We start from the raw sequence: 27,716 nt of genomic DNA, 5'->3' as shown, positions 1-27,716 counted from the left end.
GAGCCTTATATTTCGCATTTAATTGTTTTAGGTTCGGATTTGGATTTATTTTTCTCATATTCAAAATACTTTTTAAACTTAGCGCCATTTAATGGATAAAACAGTGTCAATTACACAAGTATACGTATACGTACGCACACATGTACGCGTTTTTGTGTACGAACGTGCTCCGTCTGTCATCTTTCCGTATCACAATTGCAGGTATATATGTAGATACAGTGTACGCAACGGATTCCGTGCGATATAAATTTTGTGCGCGACCAACGCGTTTGAATTTTACGTGTGAACGTATTTTTCGTTTCATAATCACACAAAGGCTACGTCGTTTCGTCGAAGGGCAGCATCAACAAATTTCTTAATAATGGATAGTCAGTTGCCGCATATTGTAGAAAGCGCGGATTGTGACGGTTCGTTAAAATCAAAAGACAGGTTAATCAATCTTCTTGATCAGATTGAAGTACACGTAGAACAGCTGAGGAAAGATGCTTCGAGACTTGAAGAAGAAAGAGATACACTTCTAACCACCTTAGACACACTTAGGAATAATGAAATCCTGAGTCTATTGGAAGACAGTAAGTATTTATCTCGTGTACGTTAAGAATGCAAGGTCAGCTTTGATGTATCTAGAAACATCGTTCGCAATTTTGACGTTTATACCACTTGCCTGTCGAATTTGATTAAGTATCGTAATTTAGTTCACTGTGATATTAAATAGTTATGTTTATTATATTCGTTTGCTTTCAATTGCGATACATTATCGTTGTTACATCGTATTAAACATAACCTATGAACGATGATCACGTTATAAATATTTCACCTTTTAACAATAGCCGACAGAGATGATATACTAAGGTATGCAGAGAGATTATCAATGCGATGTTTGACTGTTGATGTTTTGGTAAAAATTCAGCGTGATCAGATACAAGAAGAAGCGTTACACCAGGTATATATATGTATACAAGTAATTTTTCATACTAAATGACCATTCGATTTGACACCATTCGTGAAAACAAAATATATCGGTTTGTTTAGGTAAATGGTTTGATCGATAGTTTAGTGATTAGTCTTCGTGATGATCCAGTCGGAACTCGACAGCGTTGTGCATCTTTCATGAACGCCTGTACTTCACAAGGATTCGGTCAGTCTGACAAAAATTTTGAAACAGCTATTCTTGGATGCACTATGGACGATCAGAAACGGATAAAGAAAAGATTGCAAGGATTATTGGATTATATTGACAAAATGCACACAATTCAATTACTGTGAAGCTTCACTTGGGATAAGCAATTTCAAAGGAAATCAGATAAGTCACTTCTTAAGTGAACAGTTGATCTGTTTTTGTTGTTCGACAGAAGACTTGAGAGAAATAAAAATTAAATAAAGCAACAGGGTGCTTGACAAGAATTTAATGGTGATGTCTATGCTAAATGTAGAGCAAATGTTATTTGTATAGTATGGGTTACTTTCTCTGCTATACTATTTCTATATCTTGCTATTTGCGCAAATAAGCTTCAGTGCACTTATATCTATATTTGCGCATTCACTATAGTAGGACTAATTATACAATTACTATACAAGTAATAAAAATACCCTTCTATTTAATAAATTTTTAAAACTTAAATTGATATGTTTTAAATCAATGATTGAATAATATATGGATAAAGGTGTTACATTAAGAACCACAGTCTTATTAAAATCTATATCCGATGGAAAACAAAATAAATGATATTAATATGTGATGATATTTTGGTATTATATGTTAGGAAGGCTCTAACGCAATTTGGTTTTCAATAAATAAAAATAAACATTCACAACTTTTTGTTTTAATCTGAGAAAATATTAACGTATTTGTTAATAAAATCTCATGACATATAATCTTTGTGTGGATATCACATATGTGCGATTGCTGCTTGGTCACTTTGATGTGCCTACAATATAATTTCGCCATTCTGTTGATTACTTAAAACTAATAGTGCTTCCTGCTATAAAAAAATTTACAAATTTTAGTGAAAATTACAATTATTTCAGAAACGACTTTGAATTTTTTGTACGTTAAATATTTATTGAAAATTTTAATATAATTTTATCGTAATATTATAGATGAAATTATTATATTTACAACAGAATTTATACTTTTTGGCAATTAAATGTAACAAAATGAACTGAGAAGATTGAATATACAATCTAGTGCAATTTCCAAAAATTGATTATTTTTTAGAGTTTAACTACTAATTGCATCAACATCTATTCTATATTAAACTTATGTAATTCTCTCTTTCTTAACAAAATTATTAGTATTAATGTGCTAGTTTACTGCCAGATCATTTTAGTTATATAATGATTTGTCATTTCGTTATAGATTTAATTGCAATATTCGTTATACTTCATACAGATATTTCCAGTTGTAGTATAGGTTTAAACTTTCAAGAGTCCCAATGCGTAGTTTATAATAAAAATATTTGTGCAAGAATTTCATATTTTCTGATCTATATTTTTTTACATAATGAAGTGCCATTAAATGGTACATATAGTTGAAGTAAAATAAAACTGATTTAAATTCCCATTCAGCATTTTTGGAGATAATAATTAAAATAAATTATCTAAAAATCGCAATTTTTTTTTCTTACTAATTTTCCATCGTTACTATTAAAGAGAAGTATTATCTGTCCACATAATATTTGGTTTCTTATAAACTACAATATTTGGTTAATCATCATATCAATATTTGTTTACATATAAATTAGTATCTGTAATGTTCTCAAGGAACTTAAAATGTTATAAAACAATCCCGACGCTCTAAACATATTATTCTCCTAAATTATAATATTTAAGAATTATGACTTTAATTTTCTTCACTAATTGTTCATAGATTTATAATTCTCTATGTGATTTCAACGCATATAAATATATAAAAAACAATTGTTAACAAATATATAAAAAAAAGTATTACATCGATTTTTCAGCGGTAATTCTTGATACATGCTTGATATATATATTTACAGAACCATAAAAAGACACTTCAAATTAGTCTTAACACAGATGTAAAAGAAGTACTGAATTGTGAAATACAAAATCATACTTAAAATATTTAAGCATTAAAATGCTTAAACATGAAGTAATCGACGTATTTACATTGCAAATTTAAAAAACATTGTCCTGATCATGATGTTACATTGTTTCTATTTTGTACTTCGTACACCTCTAAAACTCTTTATATTTTTTAGTTGACAGGAATGAGCAACATTTTTTATTATATAAATTGAACTTCGTTTTCATTAGCATAAGTAGAATAACTATTGTCCAACGAGAACTAAATGAAAGTAAATTTATATAGATGCAGAATTTCTATAATCATTGAATCAAAACAAATATATATTACAAAATAATATAGTAAATACTATCTGCAACAGTCGTAAACAATTTTGACATAACAGTATCGTTCACAGATAATGACGTTTATTTTTCTTCTCTTATATTTTTTGACAATGATCGTTAATAGTTGCGTGCCTATTTCATAATAATAAATCGTTAAAACAGTTGATAGAGGTTGAAACAATCATATTATAATTATATTTTTCATAAATACGAATTATAGATATCAATCTGTACATGGTTGAATGGTATTCATTACAGCTTCTCACGTATACCTATCCACGCAAAGACTAAAGTAGCCTGCAAGCGTTTTTTACGAAATTCCTTTTCTTATGGTTCTTTGTTTTGGCCCCTGGCCGCAAAATTATGGTACCATTCCCCGTACTCCGACCACACGTGGATCCATTTGGACTAAATGCACCTGTAACAGATATATATTTTCGTAAATCATGAAATCTGCAGCCAGAGATTATAAGCAGTTCTTGCGGTGTCCTGAGTTTATAGTATAACATGTTACACTCCATTTTGTACTTATACATGATGTGTTATTAGAAATAGATATACGGTACAGATAATTTTACTATCTCTGTAAATGCTGTATATGTTGTAAACAGATAAGTACTTATTTGTACAATTTATGTTAACTAATAAATTGATTATATCCAATCAATTTTCGTTCAATTACTACATATACGGACAACTAAAAACGTTAGACAAGTGTTGATGTGAAATAGAATACTTTAATCGTACACTTTTCGCATAGAGCTTGTCTGAATTTAATCGAAGTACCTTCGTCAAAGTTGTATAATTACCATAGCGAACAGGGTTAGTTATTTATCGGAGATTATCTACAGATTATTATATCAGCGGAGAGAAATAAACAGACAGTACACGCGTATATGTTTATAGTAAAATAATTCACGTTAGATCTACAGGAAACTCATGAAAATGATGGATCACAGATTTCTATTCTCCATAATTACTAAGATCATAAAGTAGTGTTTAACATAATTTACATCGACTTTTATTGACATAAAAAAATGCTTGCAATACACATTTATTGTTCACAACAATACATTATACTTTCTTTGTAAGCACCGCTGTGTAATTGCGATCATCTGCGCGTAGTTTGTAATTCTAGTGTTAACAGTAACGATTAAATATCGTTCCGGTGATGTGAGTATCGTCTCGGGGGTGTAAGTGCGAGTCACGCTTGGTTCCCACATTTTTACCGTACACATTCGTGAAACACCTTCAACATTGTTGCATTTGAAATGCGATCGTTTCTTTCGTTCAACGTTAAAGCAAACCATTTTAGTTGTATTCTCTTATATCGTACAAGTAGATCGCAGCACAGCACTGTAATTTCCCGTCTTTTATTCAATATTATAATTCATCGCTAAGTCCCTCCAATCTTTGTTTGATCAGCAGCAATTTATTCACCCACGGTGGTAGCTATCGATACGCAAAAGCGAAATGTAACGTCCGACGGAACGTGAAAAATATGCAGATCTCTATGTTATGTGTGTACAACACATATGTACGTACATATATAAACCGGTGCATTATTCAAGATTCAAGATCGATGTTTACGGTCACGCGATCTGAAGATGTATTTACACCTTACACGTACACGCCTAAGGTTTTCGACGTTAAGGTGGTCATTAACGTAAAATATTTAGAACGATTGTACGTTTAGGTACTTTTAACGTAATTTCATAATTTTCTTCACATGGGAATGTTCGGAATTCTATAATAAGAAAAAAAATTCTCCAAATACTGGCCAGATTAGACCATCGATTAAAATTGGGCTAGCATTCAACTCTCGCGCTGTCTTAAAAACGCGTTGAATCAATTATGCAACTATAAAGTTGAAACGTTTCGAGACAAAAAAAAAGAAAAGAAAACGAAGGTGAAAGTTGAAAGATTGCAACAATAAATAATCTACTTCGAACAGGAGCCGATACGTATGTCCTCCTCGAGGACAACGAACGTGATGACGATATAGTTAAAGACGAAGTCGCAGGATCAGCTCCACCCATAAGCGCAAGCGTACGTATCCGGTACAGTTGATACATTATGCATCTTCTCGAGGAGTTTCCAAGAAGCCGCACTGTTCTTTTCGCACAGCCATTACCGGCTAAAACAACTGGTCAGCGTCTGCATCGGATCGGCCACGTGTGAATCGACGCCGCGGCATTGTTCATGTTCGTACGATTCGTCGCGTTTAATAGCCGGTGAGAATCGCGACTGTCTTATTTTGAGATGACATCAAATAAAATCAACTGTCCCGGGAGCAACATATCGGTAATTACCTTATCCAAATCTTCCATTCCCGTGCTAACCATGTGCATTAACATTTTCTGCGTTGTCCATTCGATGCAGTATCGAGTTACATACATGTAATCTGATTTATACAGATTGGAAGTACAAAAAATGAAAGAATATCGAGTAGGACTCAACAAAGGAGCGCCTGAGATAAAAACTGATGCCGAATACGACTTGGGATATCCTCCACCGTTGTAAATATATTGACTTTGAGTAAGAAGATGTATAATCGAAATCCTTGCTATTGCGAAGCAATTTATATACGTAGCACGAGATAGAGATATCGACTCACTTATTACAGAAGGAGATCTAGGCCCGGCAGAATATAATCTCAGGTCGTCCTGATAGTCATCGTCGCAGCGACGCATCTCGTGGAGACATCGTGACGCCAAATGCCGGAAGACGCTCATGACTCCGACATCCTCTTTCACGGACGTTCTTAGAAGCTTACAGCCCAGGGCACGACCGAGTCTCTCAGCTTCGTCCCTGAAACAATGCTATGCTCGAGATTACTCGAAATTGCGCCGCTAATTAAGTAAACTAGGCGTTACGCTTACGGATCAATGACGCACTGATCAACGAGGTCCATCTTGTTTTGTACAAGAACCGTGGGAATTTCGCCGCACTCGTTTTCCACCTGCAAAACAGAGAAGACCGCTCTTATCAATCTGCGAACCGGGATTCGAACCTTTTTTCCTAATTAACGCGCTAACAAACTGCCTAACCGCGTTTGTACCTATTGCGTGCGCTAACTATCGTTAGGTTCAAGCAAGCAAATTCCCACTTTCCCGTTCAAATCTGAAATGTACAGTTTCGTTTAATGTATCGGTGTCATGGGAAGATAGAGATCAACGCAGACAAACTATTCGTATTTGCGATTTGTACTTGTTCGAGACTCGGTTACACCTTTCTCGACAGTGTTTCTCCTGCAGTGAATGAAAAAAGCGAACATACAAGTTTCTACGTAAGGAATTCGAGAGCGTGTCCGATGATCTCGAAGGATGATCGGAATCATCTGCCGCTAACATCCTTCTTATCGTACCCTTCGTGAGTTACTTATGCACGTATTAATATCATCCTTGTTCCTTCGTTGAATGCTGGAAAATGTAACAGTTAAAAAGTTTCTTTCACAGTCTTTTACGCTTGTGTCGCTCTCTTCTTTTCCATTTTTCTCTGACGCTACATCGTTCACGCTACAGCAGGTTTCAATTATTTCCATCGTTAGAATACCATACTTTGATATTCTAACATTTTAGTTAGAATACGAAATACGTGCACATATTTCTGCTAATATAAATTTCTATTTTGCTCTACGTGCACGCAACCAGAACGGTTCATTTAAATAAACATATAAAGCTAGGATCCTCTAACAGAGTGCTTTTAAGGCACCGCTGTCGGTATATACAGCATATAACAATCGCGTGCGTTCTCCACCTTATACTCGTTTTACGGGACGATAGACGGGAAACTGGAAACTGTATCGACTGAAGATTCAGTTTTTCCTCGTTTAGTCACGTCCTTTAAAAAATATCGTCTCTTGGATAAAACTATACTTTTTAAATCGTTTTCAAGTAACAATTCAACCAAGACGACGACACTAACTTAAAAAAACAATAACGCTCATTTTCTGCGATAGTGACATAAGTAAAAAATTTGTACAACAGAGCCGAAAGTATTATGTCTATCAATTAGTATCTCGAACAATTTTAAGTATAATCTTTGCTATTCTATTGGATTGGCAAGAAACTATTTTCGGTGTTCATACATAGATAACATTGCGATTGTTACGAAAGATTTATGTCAGTGTTACGATTTTCCCCCCTTAACATTTGAAAGTATATTACTCGTGAACGTTTAATCTTTGTATAGAAAAAATGCATTTTATTTCACACCAAGTAACCGAAAAAACTTTCTCGTTAATCCAATATAAGAACAACTAAAAACCGTTTACTTTATTAAAGACACGTGTATCGTTCCGACTGCGGAGCCTCCGGAGAGATGAAGCGCGAGGACAGCGAAAACGTAAAGGAATCCTGAAAGGAAACACCATCCTTTTGCTAAACACGCGTACGCGCGCATGATCGATTCCGCCGGACAGGACGAGACGATTCTACGAAATGCGTATTTTCGCAAAACGATCTAAGACCGGTGCGTCGCTACCTTGTGGAAACGTTCAGCCGTGGAGCGACTTAAAATCAGCCCCCTGCTTTAATGGCACCTTCACTTTCACATTCCGCCATCCGTCGTGACTACCTACGGAAACGTGCTTGCACCGGTTCAGCCGCGATGTGTATGTCTCGTATGCTCTCGAGAGTCGTACCTTCAGCTTCCACGAAGGAATGGCGTCGAAGGAATCCCTGTCGGTAGCTGAATAAGCGAGGACGCAGGCATGGGCGCCGCGATAATAAGCCGCGGTGATTGCGTCGAATTCCTCCTGGCCGGCGGTATCCCACAGCATCAGTCTTACGTCCTCGCCGTCCACTCTGCGGAAACGAAGGAAACGGTCGTTCATCAGGAAGTTCCCCCAAGAAAATGTGCACGCGTTTCTCCGCACGTTGGGAATAATTCCACCCGGTTCGACCGATTCGCTGAATCGTTCTGGATCGATTCAGTCCTACGCTTGCTCGCGGGTACGTTCCAGTTCTCCATTTTCTCCCCGTTTCGTAAACCGGAACAGGATCAAACGATTTACGGCGCGGTCGAGTATCTGGAGAACATTGGCCGTCGACGTACCATCGTACACGGACGACGAAATCATTTTACACGCGTTTACAGCTTTCGAGATAGCGTTCTAGTGCTAGGGCAGTAGTAATCGTTGCTATTTCGATGCTTCTAAGCAACGATTATGTATCTCGTTTTCCTCGAGCCACGTGCTACTCGTTCACGCGTCTATCTTAACGCGTTATTCAGAAATCGATCGTTTTAGATAATGCTAATGAGGAAGATATCAGGGGTTGGCCAGCAGGGGCGAGGCTCTCGACGACAGAAGATATTTGTGCGAGAGCCACTACGAAATTACGCGATATCGAGGACATGCAGGGAATTTCGGATCGTAAAATTTCTATGTCGGTCAGGCCAATGTGCCTCGATACATGCATACGTGCAGGTTAAATAAAATCGGATGGAAGGCTGTCGTGATGAAGGTCACCGGTACCGGTACCCGGTACTTGAAACAACCAATGCATATGCATAAACTCGTAACGTTTCTTTTTTTCATTACCTTTTCTTGCTCTCTAAAAATACTGCTAAAATGTACGCATAAAGCTAAGAAAGAGAGAAAGGGAAAGAGAGAGAGAGAGAGAGAGAGAGAGAGAAAGAGAGACAGAGACGCTTTAAAATTCTGCAATGAATTCATGTAACGTTTGGATAGGAAGAAGGGAATAAAACAGGGGGAAGAGGGAATAAAAAACAAATTTCGTTCGGTTTGTATTTATACTCCCCTTAAGCCACGTTAATGTTTCGCTGAAATATAAAGATTCCGTCGCAAAACACCGGTTTGACTTTAAGAATTCTCGATCTACTTGAGAAGAATGAAAAGGGAAAAGAGAGAACACGACCGCGTTTCTCTTAAATGAACCGATTAATTTTGTTCGAGATCGAGCCTCGTGTTGCATTCCGTTATTCGATCCAGCGAATTTAGTTCGTCCCTCCATCGATACCCCATACGTCACATTCGAACGTTGCTGAATTATCGCGGTGCCATTAGCACGAAACCAGTCTACTACGGGGTTACTGTTCGAGGAAACCTAGCGATTGTAAAATGCTGAGGTAATCGCGTTTTCCTTCTTATTTTCGTGCGTTCCGCTGGGTGAAAGGAGGGGCAAAAAAGAGGGGTTTCCTCTCTGAAAAAGGCGACCACGATTACCGCGGGGCAAAAGTGCATCAGGAAGTATCCCACGATAACTCGTGTCGAGACGAATAACGCGCGCATTTCTCAGGGACCTAGAAACGCGTGGTCGCACTCTAGAAAGATGCCTCGCCAAATAACAGCACAGTTATAAGTAAATGGAGTCTGAAGCTCGAGAGGTAACGAAGGAAAATTCGTTTGCTTAATCGCGCAAGGATCAACGAGCCGTGTGAACAGATTAATGAGCTTTCAAATTACAGACACTATAAGAGAGAGAAAATAAGAAATTAAAATAAAAGTTCAACCAGATTAGGATACTTTAACGCGAAGGTTTCTCTTTAATTAGTAATCGAACGAATAATGGAGCGCGTACCATATAGGTCTCATTAAACAAATCTGACAACGGTGATTTAATTAGATGTAGCTCCTTGCGATCGAAATTGAAGTTAAAGAGCGATCGAGAATAATCGGGGCAAGGATTCACCGTTCTCCCAGAAAATGATAAAATTGGACGTCTAAGAGCAGGACGTCCTCCTATAAAAGTATAATTACACCTGTTACACATTCTTCCTTTAACACACTCTTTAATTATCGACCGACAGGCTTTCAGCTCCTCATCTTTCTATGTATATTACCAGCAACGTGAAAACGATTTTTACTCCACTTCGGTAGTATCAATGTTCCCACCGTTCGTGAGATATTTATTTTCGATAGAAAAACGAGAACACGAAAACTCGTCGCCTTTAAACGAAGATCGGAGCCTTGTCTACGACTGTTCGTCGTGGCATCGCGTGCTCCTGTGTCGTACAATCAATTTGACTAATCAACCAGATGCCAGAACGAAACCCAGCTCTTACGACTATACTCAAAGAGCCTCGGTTTCGTTACGCGTAACGCGCATAAATAATATTTCGTGCGCAAAAGAACCACGTGGGAATATTGAAAAATACCGCAAGGCTAGCAACCAGACGAAGGGCTTGGACGTAACGTTTTTTTATCAATCGAACATTACTTTGCATTATCAACCAGTTCGAAACTTGATCGAACGATTTCTTCCCACCAACTAACTAATAAATATTCCACCGTGATCCGATTGTGGGGAAAAGGAAGACCTTTAACAAGGCCAACAAATCGACGGTTGGTTCACAAAATTGACATTACTACTTTTTCGTATAAAGGATCAACTCTTTGAGTGTTTTTTGTTTTTTTTTTCTCTTACTCACTCGATCTCCCGTTCCAAAAAATCAACGCCAATCGTCTTCTTGTAGTCTCTCGTGTACGTGCCTTTACAAAACCTTTGGATCATCGACGATTTCCCTACAGCTCCGTTACCGACTATCACCACCTGCAAATAAAGAGTTCTGTATACGCTTCACGGGTCTTATCGGTCGGAACTCGTATCGGCGACTCCTGTAGATCGTTTCATTACGAACGACGGATCGTTACCATTAGTCATTGATCGGAGCAATTTCGAGTCGAGTATGGTTAGCGCGCATACATGCACGATCATCTCTGCAAGGTGGACTTTCTAAAACCTGTAAGTCGAGACGAACAAACAGCGAGCGTAGATATTCTGCTTAATTTCTCGCGCGACTTTCCTCCCAGCTGATTACGAGTAATTGAAAGCGAGTAATTGAAACAACGCTCCTAACAGTCGACGTACAACTAACGCAGATACAGTATGATCGTATGAAAATAATTGTACAACCGTCCACTAATTTTTTTGTCCGTCTCTCGGTTCAATCAAAATTACCAAATCGTCGTTGGATCAAGGAAATATTATAGAAGGCGAGAGCGCTCGAATACACTATAAGGCGGAAGTAATCGATCAGAACATCGTAATACACATTTACCCGATCGATTCGAAATGTGACTCGATGTTCATTCTTACCAATTGATCGTTCACGATGGAATAACCGATAAATCGTATAAACGTTCGTAAAGATTGAAAGTAAAACATATATTTGTTACTTTTATTTCGTTCGCAGACACGAATGACGTTGTTTTTTAGGGATACGTTTGGATAATTAAAAATTGCAAGAATTAAGATTCGTTCGTGCGTAAACGCGAGTACAATAACGAATGATGGTTCGAACGGAATAATCGGTACGGCGAAGATCGTTCGCGGAGAGACACCGAGCCTGGAGATATAACGACGTAAAATAATAAAGGAGATCTAGCTAAAGTATGCACGAGTGTCTTTTACGATTTCAGGTTGATTAACAGTTTTTCATGTACAGTTACCGGTCGACTGTTAATTTCAAGCGAAGAAAAAGAGGAAGCGCTTAATTATGAATACATTCTCACCGATATCAAAGGTGTGCCATCATTTTTCGTTGATTATCTAAGGCATTACTGTCGTCGCGATCGCACCGTGCAACTTTCGTACGCGTACACGTACACATTTCGGGTGTCGACGAAGGTTTGCAAGAAATTGATAAAGCGCCACTTAATATGCAAATTAATTCCACTTCTTTTTCTTCTTCCGGTACTACACGATGCTAGCGGGACATAAATATTCCGAGCATAACGATTCCTCTAAACGATGGATAATATATTTGATCGCGCATAAAGATCTGGTGAAAATCCAAAAGAGACCGTGTCCACCAAGGGGCATCGTACCTTAAATAATTCTGCCAAAATCAGAGATAACGGTTCGCTTGAGAGCAAGAAGTAGGTTAAATCGATAAGGGCCCCTGTCCACGTGAACCGGTCCTCGGGATCGAACTCCTGTTAAAACTTATGTATGTATGTATATTTATGGGAAGTTCGTAATACCCTAATAAAGGTACAGGGTGTCCCTAAAATTATTGAATCGGCAAGAAAGTATTCTCGGCTCGACGGCGTGAAACGAAGCTTATTTTTTTTTTTATACAAAGAATAAACTAACAACATTGCCCGAAAGTCTATGTGTAAACACCGAAAATAGTTTCTTGCTTTGTAATAAGAGAGAAATTTCAATAGGTACGACATGTAATACAGTACACAAGTATACAAGTTTTATTTAATTAAGATGAATTTGTATACCTTCGATCGCATCACGCGTAACAGTTGAAGACATAATTATTAATTGTAAGAGTTAAGAATGTACAAAAACTGTTTGCATCGATAAAATAATATCTAAATATTTTGTACATATGTGTTTATTTCAATGTTTGAATCTTGAAATACTATGATTGAATTAATAAAAACTGTGACTCGCAATCTAGAAGTATACTGTTGATAACGTTTTTATACATTTGTATAAATATATAATGTACGTGATTAAAATTGGACAAGTATTTGACTTTCGAGACACCAGGTATATACGATATCTCAGGATAATCTTCAAATGGTCATTAGGGTTTCACGAAGAAAAGAACGCAAGAAGAGGACGTCAAGGTCATTCCGTTTTTTCAGTGAGACATTATATATATATTTTTTTTCATTTACAACAGGTTGTCCCACATACTTGAATCACGAGACATTCATAATTCAAATAATAAGACTAATTTAGCGCTTAGGCTATGTAACGACAGCCAATTTTTACAAAAAACAAGAACGAATTAACGCGATTGATTACCAGCCATTTTTTTCTACGTTCAGAAGAAGCTAGCAAATATTAACGAAATGTATATATAATCTCTTTATTATGAATATTATAAAAAATAAGAAATAAAAATAACTGTAAATTCAAGGTATTATGTTAATTCTTGCAATAAGATGTTAAATTAATGAAATACTCTATAATTGTCCGTTTTGATATCGTCGCGTTATAAATGAATACTCAATCTTACGAGAAGATTTTATATTTTTTTTTTTTTGTAAAACGAAGAAAGACCATCGTAGTACACATTCTTAGAACTCGTTTATAGCCTCATAAACCTACGTAAGCTTTTACAGAAGACATTTCAATGGCGAATACCGTTTTTTTTCTATAAATACCGCCGAAATAAATGAACCTGATGATTATTAATCAAGACACGGTTCAATCTCTCTCCTAGCAAGACGTATTCGAAGATCACCGTACAGGCGACTGAACTTGGAACTTCTTCATTTATCGGAACCGCTTGGTTGCTATATTCAACCGCAATTTCGAGACACTTATGCGAACCGAGCAGAATACCAATTAAATCAGTGTATGTTAACCGTGCGAACATCTCGAAGCACCCAATTCTACGGTTCTAATTTTATCCTCGGCTAATAATGCGTCCCCGCGAAACTAGAAAATATCAAAGCTTTATAATAATGTCAGTAAGAGTGCGATATATGAATTAAAATATGCCTCTAATTCCATATCTACGCGACAATCCGTAGAAATCGTTGGGAAAGTGTAACAGCGAGGAGACGAAACTGCGAGCGGTAGAGGTCTCGATTGCGCTTGATCCCACAATTGTCAGTTAATTATTTTAGAAATGTGACAAAGCTTTCAAACGTAAAAATCATTCGCCTCGCTTCATCCCTTTGGACGACCAATTAGAGGACCGAAACGCAACCTGTGCGAGTGTTTATAGAATTTAAGATTATTAGATTACCGTTAAATTTTCCCCTGTTTGAATAACCGAGATCACTGTTACGGGTTAGATTCAAAGCAAACGAACGGTAGTGAAAAATTAAATAACCACGCGCAACAATGATAATAACGGTATACCTATGCATTAATGCCGATGGTTACGTAAATTTAATTGTTAGTTAAATTTTTGTAAAAACTTACGATTGTGCGTGACGTTAATTATTGCATAAAACTGTGAGCAATAATTGAAAGAGAATAAGCAGTATCTCAAGTTGAAATCGTTCGCTAAATAAAATGCGGCAATTAGAAATAATGAAGGTAAAAAATATTAACGCGGGATAATCGCAAAGGTATATCGTTTCATTGAAGTGAATATCAGTGTTGTTGGATATATACTTTTATATAACGAAATAAAATGTAACGATGCCTGTTCTACGTATGCACGCACTGGTTCTACCAAGTGTTCAGATTTTACACGAGCACATGCCCATGAAAATGTCAGTACGTACCGTTATAGCAATCAAAAGATAAACCGCAATCATTGGAGCAGGCCAAATGATATTGTATCAATTTTTTAAATACAACAATAATATTTCTATCTACATACTTTTCCTTTAATCGCTATAAAAATGAAGGCATTTAGTTTAGTTCTTCTACTTTGTGCATACATATTTGATTATAAAGTTGATTATGAGTCTTTGATAATAAAGATTCAATATTATAAAAAAATAACTTTTGTTTCGAAAAATGTTTGGAATATATTAAAAAATAAATGTCTCTTTCACGGAAACACTTGGACATTTAAACTCACAAATTTAAATCATACAAGTAGCATGCTTTATTAGCGATACAATTTTTCTGCTCTTACACTTTCAATCATTCGTGTTATCCGTTTCATCTAACGAAGGAAGAATAGAAATGAAAGAAATAATTATTGGTATTTAAGCATCATCGTTCCTAATCTGTGTAAGCGTTGGATCTAAATGCAGATCTGTCATTGCGCATACACATTTCCGAAATGCGTAAATTTGAAATATAACATAAACGACGATAAAGTAATTTCGCTTGTAAGATAATCAACGCTCAGTAGTTTCAAATGTAATTTCGTTCCAGGTAACTTCGATTTCGTAGCGAAATGCTTACATTCGCGTAAAAGTTGTTACGTTTAGTGTAAACAAGTAATCAGCTTCCTCTTTATTTAAAAGAAACGTTAATATCTTTTTACTGGACTTTGAAGCGCGCCAATTAAAGTCTTGTTCCCTATAAACTACAGAGTGAGGCCAAAGTGTGCATGTATTAAGCGAAGTAAAAGTATCGAGAACAGGATGAAAATTAGATTTTTGATCACCTTGAGTGATATCTCGAGTTCTTCCTCCCGCATTCTGACCGTAACGTGATTAGCATAATATCCAGCTACAATATATCCCGCGATGTCTGCCGCTGATCTTTCCTGTGAAAATTTTACTCGGCAACAATCACCTTTCACTATATTTTGAATCGATCACCTCACACCGTGGCCGAAACATTTTCACGGATTTCAAATGAAAAGCTCGCACACCTTTTTTACGCCAGCAATCAACATTAGTTAAATACTGCAAAGTCTGAAGGAACAACGTACACACCGTTCACGCGAATACGCGCCACTAGCCGACTGAACACCTGTATCTACGATACACCTGCCGAGACTAACCGTTTAGTAACTTTCCCTAGTGACATTTCTGTTTCACATCAAGCTGGATTGCCAACCGTTGGAGAACCATTTAAATTCCACGATGTTATTCCCCTTTCGCTCGATCTTCGAACGAAATGGGCGTAGATATATAGACAAGCGTATTCAATAATTTGTATAATATTGGAATTTTTCAAATTAAAGTTTTTTAATTTAACTTTTGCCTTATACAAATTACATACGTACATGCCTACTATATTGTATAAATATCCGTACACTACTTATACTACATACAAGAAACATTTTGTTCTTAACTGTCGTATAACCAGTAAAGGATTTTACTTAAAAATTATTCTGTTGTACTTTAATACATCCAGTAAATATATTTTATAAAATATTTACAAGAAACACATAACGAAGCAAAGTATCGCTATCAAGTAATGTATTTTTAAATGATACCTAACGTAATTGGAAAGCAAATAATACAGTTGAGATAGTCAACAGCTAGCATAAAATATACGATTGAAAAGCAATTTAATTTTAAGAGAAATTATGTATATTTCTCTTGTAGATATTTGAAAAGGGATAGATGATAGGTAATATAAAAAGTTACAAAAAAGTTGGGATTGGTTTTGTAATATTTTAGAATACGCGATGTACGTAAATATATTCGTATACATATATACACATACCTATTTATTTACGTATCTATATATGATGTGAATATACATATGCTATGCGCAATTTTATGTATATTGTATATATGTATGCCAAAATACGAACATATAAAATCATAGTCGTACATAATATAGTAACTATTACATAATACACTTATATATAAACAATTTTATTAACGATAATACTATTAACGATGTTATAATTGTTAACGCTTGTTTTTTAAAAACTATATGCATCATTACATTTCACACAGTTAATATCTATATGCCAGTGTATTTTCTGGTCTTTTAATTAAAGACATCATCTGCGAAGAAATTATTGAGCTTGCTGTATAAAAATCATGCAAATATTTTATGCATTAATGAAATTTATATATATATACATATACATATACATATATATATATAAAAGAGCATTTTTTCATTATACTCAAATAAAACTGTACAAAATATAAATATGTATGCTTATATAAAAATTTATTTTTATACAAAATTACCTGATTAGCTATATAAATGATTTTTTTTAATTCGTGCTATTATCAGTTTTAATACTATTTTCTGTCAGCGATATAATTTTGATTTCTTAATACAATAATATAATAAAGTATGCTTCTAATTAACCATCAGACGACCACAGAAAATTCAATTTTCTTTTACACACAATTTTAATTAATACTTTGTCTTTTATTTAATTATTGATATAATATTATTACATTAGGCAACACTTTTTTTACTTCTTCAACCTAGTTTTTCCCAAGTGTAATAATAGTAGCATTATAATTGGATCCTCATACTTATTTGGCAGTATGGCGTTATGTTTGCGAAATATGTATATTTAATAACATAAAATGTTCACGATAGATTAGTGGTCTCTGACTAGACACATTTTTTTATATTTCTGATATATTGTTTGTGTATATCCATTCGTATAAAAAGCAAAATATATTACAAATTCTAAGTGTTCACTTTACACATGTTTGATGTCTTTTTATAAATGAGACAAATCTCTTTTTTTTTACACGTGATTTTACAAAAGTACACATTGTATAGAAATAATGGAAATTCTCCCAAAAGAAGAGAAAATAAAAACAACGTCAATAAATACGGTATCCTGTAAATATTAATGTAAATATAGATAAACTAGGTATAACACGCTTGCTGTATTTACGCTAAAGGCTTTTAGAAGAATTAAAAAACTATAAATCGTATCAGTATATCCCCAAATCGGTATTACTGCATAATTTTGTATTGTGTAATTGAGAAACTGCATTTTTTACTATATCGATAAAAGATGATACTCGTCAACTTAATAAATTAATAATGACATAGTATTTATTTAATGTGTGTGTATAAAACTATAAAAATGAAAAATTATTAAGTGTGAGATAAAATAAACTGTATTAATACAAAAATATGAAAAAGTGAGTGGTTAATAGTAATGAATATGAATTTTGCAATTGTATAGTTATAACATAGATTTTATACTATTAATTAAAAAATGCAAACATTGGTGATGGTTTACATGCTTCCAGTAATATTAATACTCTTGTAGACTATCTTACGTGATCTTATACACACGTACTATATTTTTTTTTTAGAACAGTTAGGAATAATTTTTCGATTAGATGCATTACTTTTAATTCTTTATGTGCTTCTTTTCTTAAATAACTGAGAGTTAACATGTTCAAAAAACTGTAAAATAGGCAGTAATAATAAATATTTTTAACACTTATCTTACATGTATACTACCTTAACAGGTTATTCGTGACTTTTCAACATATTACAATGTTTTGTCAATTTTGAATACAAAAGACGTTATACTTTAAAATTTTTAATAACAAAAAGTAAATAAATAAAGATACGAGAAGGAATGATGAGTTAAGGTGGATATATATATATATTACTTATTGCAAATATATGTTTCAAAATCTAATAAAGCATCCCTTCGCACAAAAATATGGAAAGTTTATGTATGTATAAATTGTCTGTGCCAGGTCTGAAATTCTTCTTCTATATCAAATTCCTAATACTTTTAACAGCTTCGTACCATCTCGTCAAGATTTATAAACAATAAATTATTAGTTTAAAAATGTTAACTCCCATGGATATTGTCAGAGTCGATATACTATCGATACCGACATTTTAAAATGAAATCTAAACTACGTCACTGATCTTAAAAATGATTAACGTTCCAATGTCCATTCTTGTATGATTATTCATCAATTGACAACTTGTTCTATAATTTTATGGCAGCCAGAATATGTAACAAAAGCGGTTAGCATAATTACATTACTAAAAAAATAAACAATGTCATTTATATTTTGTAGAAAGGAGGCTATCATTTAGTATAAAGTATACGCTCGAATATCACAAACATCCATATTTTGAATAGAATTGTTAATTATAATAATTTGCATTTGTCTCGTTGCACGTTCATACAGGATATCTATTATTTTTTTGTCGATATCATAATGAAATACTTTGTAACCAAGAAATATAGATTATTTTTAGTACTTTAATATGCAGATGCTTCTTTATATTCTGAGCCTTCCATAGTGAAGAAATCTTCCAATTTCCATTGCAGTGTTTCAAAAGTTGGCCTCTTCATTGGATCCTTATTCCAACATTCTAACATAATATCGTACAATGCAGTTGGACAACCAGGTGGGCATGGCATTCTATAACCATGTTCTACTTGATGAAGAACTTCAGCATTTGTCATACCTTTGTAATTAAATAAATCAATTAAATAATTTTATTTCAACCTTTATAAATAAAATTTATGAAATTTACTTAAAAATAAATATTTACCCGGATAAGGTATTCTACCGTAAGTAACCAGTTCGGTAAGAAGTATACCAAATGACCAAACGTCAGATTTAATACTGAATTTACTGTAATTCGCAGCTTCAGGTGCAGTCCATTTAATTGGAAAGCGTGCTCCTATTCGAGCTTCGTATTCATCTTCTTTAATCAACCTAGCTAAACCAAAATCTGCGATCTTCACAACATTTAATTCTGCTACCAAAACATTACGAGCGGCTAAATCCCTGTGAATATAATTTTGCGACTCGAGATAAGCCATACCTGCTGCAATTTGCGCAGCCATATCAATTAGTCGCTGTAGATTTAATGTTTTTCCTTTTCCTACTAAGAAAAATAATGATATGTATATAAATTAATGGATAGATGAAGAAATACATCTGTACCTAAGAGACAAACGATTGCATCTCCATTACATACATAATAGATTTAAGAAAAGATAGGATTTCAATAAAATGATGTATTTTTTTATCTCTAAGGTACAGACAATAAAATAATGTAATTTAATGTTACCTTGAAGATATTCCAGCAAACTACCATTCCTCATCAACTCTGTGATAATATAAATAGGTTCTTCTAAAGTACAAACAGCATACAATTGAATTAACTTTGCATGACGAAGTTTCTTCATAATTTGTGCTTCTGCTAAGAAATCTTTAGGATCCATAGTTCCTGGTTTAAGTGTCTTTATTGCCACTGCAGTTGTATTGTTCCATGATCCTTCCCACACTTCTCCAAATTGACCTTGGCCTAATTTTCTCACAAATTTAAGAGATGAACGATCAATCTCCCATTGATCTCGTGTACGATGACTAAGACCCTCAGTTACAGGTTTCTCAACCTATCAACAAAATCAAGTATGTGCCAGTCAATGACTATTAAACTATTTTAATTGTTTTAAATAAACATGATACTATGGCATTAATATCAATGCTCCTTTACAAATTATACGCTAATAGACAAGATGGAGAAACATAAATTATACTAGGCAAAGTTATAAAGTTTTTTTAATAAAATTTGTAGCACATTTGGTCTTACTTTGTATTAATACAAACCTAATTAGTAGCCGTTTAAGGATGTTGCTTAGGCTGCATGACTGCTTAATGATTTTATTATAAACAACAAACAACAAGTGTTGCTTAAACATAAAATATCTAATCTAGTAATAATATGACAAGAAAATGAAAAAAACAGCGGCTATTATGCAAGATGCAAGTGATGGAAAGCAAACTTCAATTCATTTAATTTCATGCCTTCCAATGTTCATGTGATTGTATGAAGACAACTAATCACTATAAGAAGGTACATAAAGTATAAATTTGCAATATTTTGTACTAGATGAATCTTTATTCTTAACATAAACAATAATATTCTTTAAAAGTCATTAGTAACTGTTTTTATAGGTAAAAATGTAAAGTCGTTAAATATAATCTCGGGAACTTAGGAACTTTACATTTATGCACATCCAAGACATAAATTGTCGAGTTAATAATTTGTTCGTTACAGAGTATGTACAATATCAATAGGAATATAGTAGCATATTTAAATTGTTTTAACATAAAATACATTCAAAGCCTTAAATTTAAGTTAAAAGAGAGTTATAATAGGATTATAGAAGATTTGAATCGTTGAGAGTATTAAATCATATAATTTGATATGACAGGAATGTTCTTTTTAATAATATTACGAATTTCTTGTACATTAGATCATTAAAAATCCTTCAGAAAATATGTAAAGTTCATTAGATATGAAGAAAGTCAGCTGTAAAATTCTTTCATGTGTATAGAAATACAGAAAAAAATTGTAGAAAATATACTCTTAAAAACTGATTAATGAATTTAAATTCGATATACAGGATATCTTGAGCTTAGTAAAAAATATATCACTTACTTTTCACTTATATAATACAGTATAATATAATACAATATACAACAACAGTCTTTCTCTCTTTACATTTCACATCTTTGTCATTTGTATATAATCAGTACTAAAAAAGATGTGGATAATTAGATAGGTAAGTTAAGAATTTGTTTAAGATATCCTGTATATTAAATACATTTAAACACGTACATAGTGATAATAGAATACGTATTTCTTTAAAATTGAACAAAAAAAATTTGTGTTAGATTTTATCTTATTGAATAATACATTAAAGCAGTACATATGAACACACAGACACAAATTTATTTTGTTTTCTCTAAATGTGTGATTTTCAATCCTAATTTTTTTTCTAAAAAAAGAAAGCTATGAAATTTAATAATGTTATATCTGATTCTGATAAAAAGTAAATTTTCTAAATGAAAAATGATTTAATGTCTTTGAAACATGATTCCATATAGTACGGGCTTGTGCTGTATATACAGGCCAAAGATATAATAGAAAGCATTTATGTTAACAGAGAAAATTAACATGTTATGTCATATTGGGACATTCAATTTACCAAGAAAATCCAGCGGGAGATAAGGTAAGCAATAACAGAGAAACAAACATAGTCTATTCAGAGATCAAACTTTACAAGATTATTTATGAAACTAAAAGCTGTTTTTGGACTTTAAAGTAAATAGCAGCAAATGTAACACGATAACACAATACATATTGTGTTATATTGTACATGTATATAATTTTCCATTTCAACTAATTATGCATATACGTAATCCTCTGAAAGATTTTAATTAAAAGTTTAATAAAACAATCCTTCTACACATACTTATAAGACAAAAACTCCTTATTAAATCTTTATTAGCATTCAAATTAGCATTCTCTTTACTTAATATCTTTAAATATGTTTCCTAACAGTGTTGTGGATAGAAAAAATATAATAGTAAATATAGTACAAATCTCATTAAAAAAATTTAATTTTACATTTTTTACACTATTTGTGAACACTTTTCCAATAATATTTTCTTAAAAAAGTATACAGGTAAATTACTATAACTGTTAAGTGTATATTATCATTTTATGAAGCAAAGTCTAACTGGAGTTTAGACAGTGCTATAAGTATGTAGTATAATAATATTTGAATGTTCTTTAAATGTTTGCTCAAGAAATCAATACTTATTTCCATATATTTACATTGTTTTATTTACTGTACATATTATATGTAAAATTCATCCCATTGTAGACATGTATATAATATAAAGGTCAATAATATCATGCATTTGTGTTCTTACTTTCACTTTTAGTTACATATTATACATGGGTTGTACTCTCAATATCAAGAGATTTCTGCAATATTACTAAATATCAAAATGAAACTTTTAAACCTAATTCCTGTTAAATAGATGGAGAAATCCCTTGATAGACATTAAAAAAAAAATTCAAATAAGCAGTACATTATATTCTTCAATAAAATATAGTGGTATATTATTAAATATCAATTTTATACATGCAGCAAGCTGTCTAAACTCCATTTATATGACATAATATTACATGAAATATGGATTTAATAAAAAACTTTGTCTTACCTGTACACAGGGTTTGCAGAGATTTACACACAGCCCATCAGCATCTTTACTATAATGTTCAACAAGATCCTGAAGAGTCCTAAATGTAGTTCTCCTGGCAATGAAGAATCCACCTTCATCCAATTGCCTAATACGGTAATGTTTAACTGTATCACCATCACGTACTACAAAAGATTTTTATTACTTTGTAGTTAAAGTGTTAATAAAATTAACAATTTTAGATTACAAAGTATAGTAAATGTGCCTTAAATGTGGTATTAATATATTGTGTGATGAATTTAAGCATTATTTTAATTACCTGAAAGAGAATAATCATTATGTCGACTTTCAGAGTCTCTGATTAAAAATGCACCATGATCATTTTCTGGCAGTAACAACTTTTTTTCTGCTTCGATTCGTTTTATTTTTCTGAAGTACCATCTACAAAAAATGTTTAAAAAAAATAAATAAAGTGCAAAATATTGTATAAAAGAAATGATAAAATCTAATAAAATCAAAGAGTCAATATAAGTACTGTTAGTGAAAGCAAGGTCACACTGATTAATTGAACATATAAGAAGAAATTCATTAAGTGAAATATAATAACAAAAAATGAACAAATTAAGATCCACTGTGCTTTTACTAATGTAGTAATTTTATATCATAACTGGAATATATAGCGTATAATATTTCTTGTATGCATAACTTCAGGTACTTTTAAAGTGACAACATAACTGTAAACTCTTATGTGACTCACATTTTAAATACAAGCATATTAAATCTATACATTAATTTATACCAATTATTAATCTCTATATTTATTGCATTAAAGATATACATTTTTTTTTAAATTATTAATATCAAACTCTTTTACTGTTAAAAATAGGACAATTGTAAAGGAATCTAATATAAAAGAATATATTTATCATAAAATAATATTAATAAAAGTATATATAACTTACGGTTCTGCTTCTATAGATTTTAACTTCGCAACATAATTACTAGGAATGTATCCCTCCTGTCGAGTTCTTTTACTTCTAGCTAACCACCAGTCTCCTTGAGTATCATTCAAGATTTCTAGATGTTCACCTTTCCTAAAGCTTAAATCTTCATCTGTACGTGCATCATAATCATACAGTGCAACAAAAATTTTAGCAGTTGGCACATCAGCATCTGGAATTTGTGGCATAGGCCTGATAGGATCTGGAGGCGGTGTTGGCACTGGACTAGCTTGAGACGCAACTGCCTCTATATTAGGATTGCCTATTCTATCAGGCTTTTCTTTCTCTGTATCTGTTGGACTGCTGAAACAATTACCCATCTTTTGTATGTAATTTGAAATTCGTTCAGTACTCAAGTTCACTGTCACTGGATCATAAAGTAAAAATTCTCTTTATAAATGTCTTTCCAGTATCTTTATGTTTGATCCCTTTGCATGGATATTGAGATATGATGATGTGAATATAAAATTTTCATAACACACATGTCTTGGTACAATGTTTAATAGAATTTAAAAACTTTTTATACACCTGCAGGTCCATTTATTGAGCGCGATGTAAGTTATATACACGGTGAACACTAAAGTGCACTTTGATTTCTTAAAATGATTAAACAAAAATCACTAAGAAACACGGGAGAATGCATACGAGTCCTTAAAATACGATATAATTCGTAAAATCTGCAACTTTTTTCTCGAAACTTCTCCCCTTCTTCTCAAGAAACTTGCAATTTTTCCCTCGGTATCTAATGTAATAGAAGTCGAATACTTGTCATTACTTAAAGGTTTCACTGAGAAACACAAATAATAGATACAAGTGTTTATTCGAACAGTTACAACGATGACACTTCATTGCATCGATATGTATAACCGTAACATGAAACAGAGGTATGCTCTATTGGTATACGCATTTTCGTCGGGTTCGCGCTGATCCAAGCTTGACGTCATAATATGGCCCTTTCGTGATTCAGGTTAGGTTGCAAATTACCAATTTCATTATTACATAGTAAATATTTATTATTATCTAATCTTTCCCTCTCTTTTGCTAATATAAATTCTATCATTTCATTTATGTCAACGAGCAATGTGTTTCTTTCATATCATTCTACCATTCTATCATTTCATATGTCGCATTTAAAATTTTGTATTAAATAAATCATTTTTAATATATGAGAAAATAGGTAAAATGAAGAAAGCGAATGCATATACATATATGTATTGTTTTTTTGTTTAAATTTTAAATATGAATTTTTTAATAATTCCACTGTTTATTATGTTTTATGATATTAATAACAAATAATTTAAAGTGAAATAATATACAAAGTATTAATTCAAACATTTCGTTTCTCTTAGATCATTTTTCTTTGACCAATTGGTACGTACATACATATGAGCATACCCTGTCCTTTCAAGTAAAGAGTAAAAAAGCGTGTGTGTGCGCGCGCGTGCGTGTGTGTGTATGTCGTGTGTGCGCGCGAGCGTACGTGTATGTATTAAGCAAAAAATATTCAAAGAACACAAAAGATGAAAAAATACATGAATGCGTAATTTTTAAACATGTAAAAGGTAACAGATAAAATCCAGATTTCAACTCGTAACCAATATGTTCTCAATGATTTACATTATATGAATTAATCTAGGTGATTTATTATAGTCATCGGTTTAAATGATAATACTATCAGGAATATACTATGTATAAAAGTTTCAATGTAACGTGACGAAAAGCAAAAGAAAAAAATAACTCTATATAAGTAATTTAGCCCGCTCGATTTGAACTTGTTCCACCGGTTCATCACAATATCCAGGAACTATATAAATCCTCTTACACCGGAAGCAGATCATTTTTTTCTATCGTTGATGTTTTAGCACTGGCATCGCGTAGTTGCAAGAATTTTCAGAAGCACAGTAATAAATAACTATTAAATGAAACGTGGTCAACGTAATGGAAAGTAACGTCGCCATTGTATTAAATCAGATCCGTCAAAATCCTAATTTTCACATATACGATGCTAAAAACGACGATAGGTAAAACACACACCCAATTAATCGTTAAACACTACAACAACGAGGTGAACACTCTTCGTATAGTATTTTAACACATGTTTAAGATTACTTTATTTACTCTGGGAAGAAAACGCGAAAGGCGAGCAAATATTTCATGAGAAACCGACGGAGAGGTGAAAACACCCATGGTGAAGGTAGTCAGTGAAATATAGCTTTCGGATGACTTCGGTTGTACAACCGAACTTAACCGAACCTTTACCATTCCCAACTAAAGACGCAAGTGGTGAGTATGTGGGTACGTATTAATGTACGTATGTGAACATGTGTACGCAATCTTTAACTATTTGACATACCTACTTACATCCGTATGTATGTAAGTATGCATGGTTCCATATAAAATAGTAAAATATCCTATTTTTTACTATAATTTGACAAATTTTTATTCAAAGATCTTAGTAGTCGCGAAAAGATAAATATTAAACAAAATTTTTAAAAATGTCTCTATGATTAATTTGTCATAATTTTTTTGATTCACTATTATAACCAATACGAAAAAACAATCGAATGCTCATTTCTATGAATCATTTCTTACGTATAAACTATACATTTTAATATGTAATGTTTGAAAGGTGTAACTTTGTTTTTTTATATTGTAGTATATTTTTTTATGTTTTAAATTTCCTTCTCATCACCGTTATATATAAATGCTATTATAATAAAAACTTATAACTTTTAAACTGATGAATTTTTATTACATAGTTATAGATAGTTCTAAATATCAATCATTGATATTAATTAGAATATGTAATTTAGAATTTTTAATTATGAATAATTAAAAATAATAAATAATATAATGTACAACAATTGTGTGTGCGTGTGCGTGTGTATGTATATGTGTCAGTTACTGAATTGTTTTGAAGTTCTATATTAATGATGTACTTACTACACCATTCTCTTATGGTGGATGCAGAGGAATAAGCTTTTAAAACCATTGTATCATGGAATTCTACTTATTATTTTTATATTAAGCATTTTATAGTGTAACAGTTTATATATAATTATTACCTGAAAATTCTATCAAATAATTGAAGTGTTCTGCGAAACATTTTAGAATACATTTTCACGAATTATTCAGTGCACACAACCGCGCGTAATTGTAACTTTCTAACGTTCTACGTAGTAGTTTTTAGTAAATTGCACGATAAATATCATATTAAGAACTGTAGTCGTTGATATCTGTGACTACACTGCTTATTTATTTTAAATTATCTACCTTAGTTTTTTCATATATATATATGTATATATACCTACAAGTATGTAATATGTATCCTATCTTACTGTTATACACGCATGTACGTGTATGTATAAGATTTCATTTATTACATTATCAGATTGTATCGTTTTATCTAATGAATGCTTTCTATACATACAGTGCTGGACAAAAGTATTGGCACAGCATGATTGTTATGATAAAAATGCTTATAACTATGAAACAAATTGTTAAAAAGGAAAAATTTGTTTACACGTTTATTTATTTATTATTCTAGATTATTATTTAACAGAAACAGTAATATAAATAAAGTGATATGCGAAATAATAACAAAAACATATTTATTGAGCGTTTTAAGCATGGACAAAAGTATTGGCACATTATACAAAATTTAGTGTAGTTGTATCTCTCCGAAAAAAATCCGATTGTCACTTGATGGTATAGGTAGGGGATTCCCTGATAGTCATTTTTTCTAACAGTCATCCTTAAGTTCAGTCGATTAGCAACATAGGAAATATAACAAGCAACAATGTCAAGAAGAGGGAAAGAAACTACAAGTGAAGAGAGAAAAATAATATTAAATTTGCACAAAATGCGAAAATCTTATAGTGAAATAGCAAAAAGTGTTAATAGAAGTCGATTCACTATTAGAAGTGTCGTAAAACGATTTGAGAATCAATCAGATTTCAAAAGTAGGAATCGAAGTGGACGTCCCTCAAAGTTAACAGTTAGAGAAAAACGGAAAATTGTAAAGGAAGTGAAAATAAATTGTAAATTAAACTCATCACAACTTA

The 27,716-nt window shown here is 32.8% G+C and overlaps 4 protein-coding genes across 17 annotated transcripts in view; 2 read left to right on the top strand and 2 right to left on the bottom strand.

The window, feature by feature from the left end:
- Positions 1–27,716, top strand: part of Rad23 (UV excision repair protein Rad23) — a 76,027-nt gene that overhangs the window by 27,735 nt on the left and 20,576 nt on the right. The window lies entirely within an intron of this gene.
- LOC143428894 (BAG family molecular chaperone regulator 2) lies at positions 173–1,523 on the top strand. The gene is made up of 3 exons (XM_076904158.1): positions 173–572; positions 831–943; positions 1,033–1,523. The coding sequence occupies exons 1-3, from the start codon at positions 362–364 to the stop codon at positions 1,264–1,266; spliced, it is 558 nt and encodes a 185-aa protein (XP_076760273.1). The 5' UTR covers positions 173–361; the 3' UTR covers positions 1,267–1,523.
- On the bottom strand, positions 3,542–15,677 carry Rab23 (RAS oncogene family member Rab23). 3 transcript variants are annotated; one of them, XM_076904154.1, is made up of 6 exons: positions 15,388–15,677; positions 10,771–10,892; positions 7,958–8,183; positions 6,258–6,337; positions 5,993–6,186; positions 3,542–3,793 (listed from the first exon to the last, which is right to left on the bottom strand). In XM_076904154.1, the coding sequence occupies exons 1-6, from the start codon at positions 15,418–15,420 to the stop codon at positions 3,663–3,665; spliced, it is 786 nt and encodes a 261-aa protein (XP_076760269.1). In that variant the 5' UTR covers positions 15,421–15,677; the 3' UTR covers positions 3,542–3,662. The 3 variants fall into 3 exon arrangements, with proteins under 3 accessions (XP_076760269.1, XP_076760270.1, XP_076760272.1); XM_076904155.1 differs by having other exon boundaries at positions 8,021–8,183; XM_076904157.1 differs by lacking the exon at positions 10,771–10,892.
- On the bottom strand, positions 18,233–26,908 carry Src42a (Tyrosine-protein kinase Src42A). Of its 12 annotated transcripts, none has more exons than XM_076905039.1 (7): positions 26,718–26,908; positions 23,614–23,955; positions 22,971–23,092; positions 22,673–22,836; positions 19,722–20,049; positions 19,197–19,535; positions 18,233–19,109 (listed from the first exon to the last, which is right to left on the bottom strand). In XM_076905039.1, the coding sequence occupies exons 1-7, from the start codon at positions 26,768–26,770 to the stop codon at positions 18,901–18,903; spliced, it is 1,557 nt and encodes a 518-aa protein (XP_076761154.1). In that variant the 5' UTR covers positions 26,771–26,908; the 3' UTR covers positions 18,233–18,900. The 12 variants fall into 12 exon arrangements, with proteins under 12 accessions (XP_076761154.1, XP_076761156.1, XP_076761155.1 ...); XM_076905041.1 differs by having other exon boundaries at positions 19,197–19,532; XM_076905040.1 differs by having other exon boundaries at positions 23,614–23,952.

The sequence above is a fragment of the Xylocopa sonorina genome, chromosome 11 (genome assembly GCF_050948175.1).
Source record: "Xylocopa sonorina isolate GNS202 chromosome 11, iyXylSono1_principal, whole genome shotgun sequence".
Classification (NCBI taxonomy): Eukaryota; Metazoa; Arthropoda; class Insecta; order Hymenoptera; family Apidae; genus Xylocopa; species Xylocopa sonorina.
The sequence above is the reverse complement of the archived record's forward strand: the minus strand, read 5'-3'. Positions and strand labels throughout refer to the sequence as shown.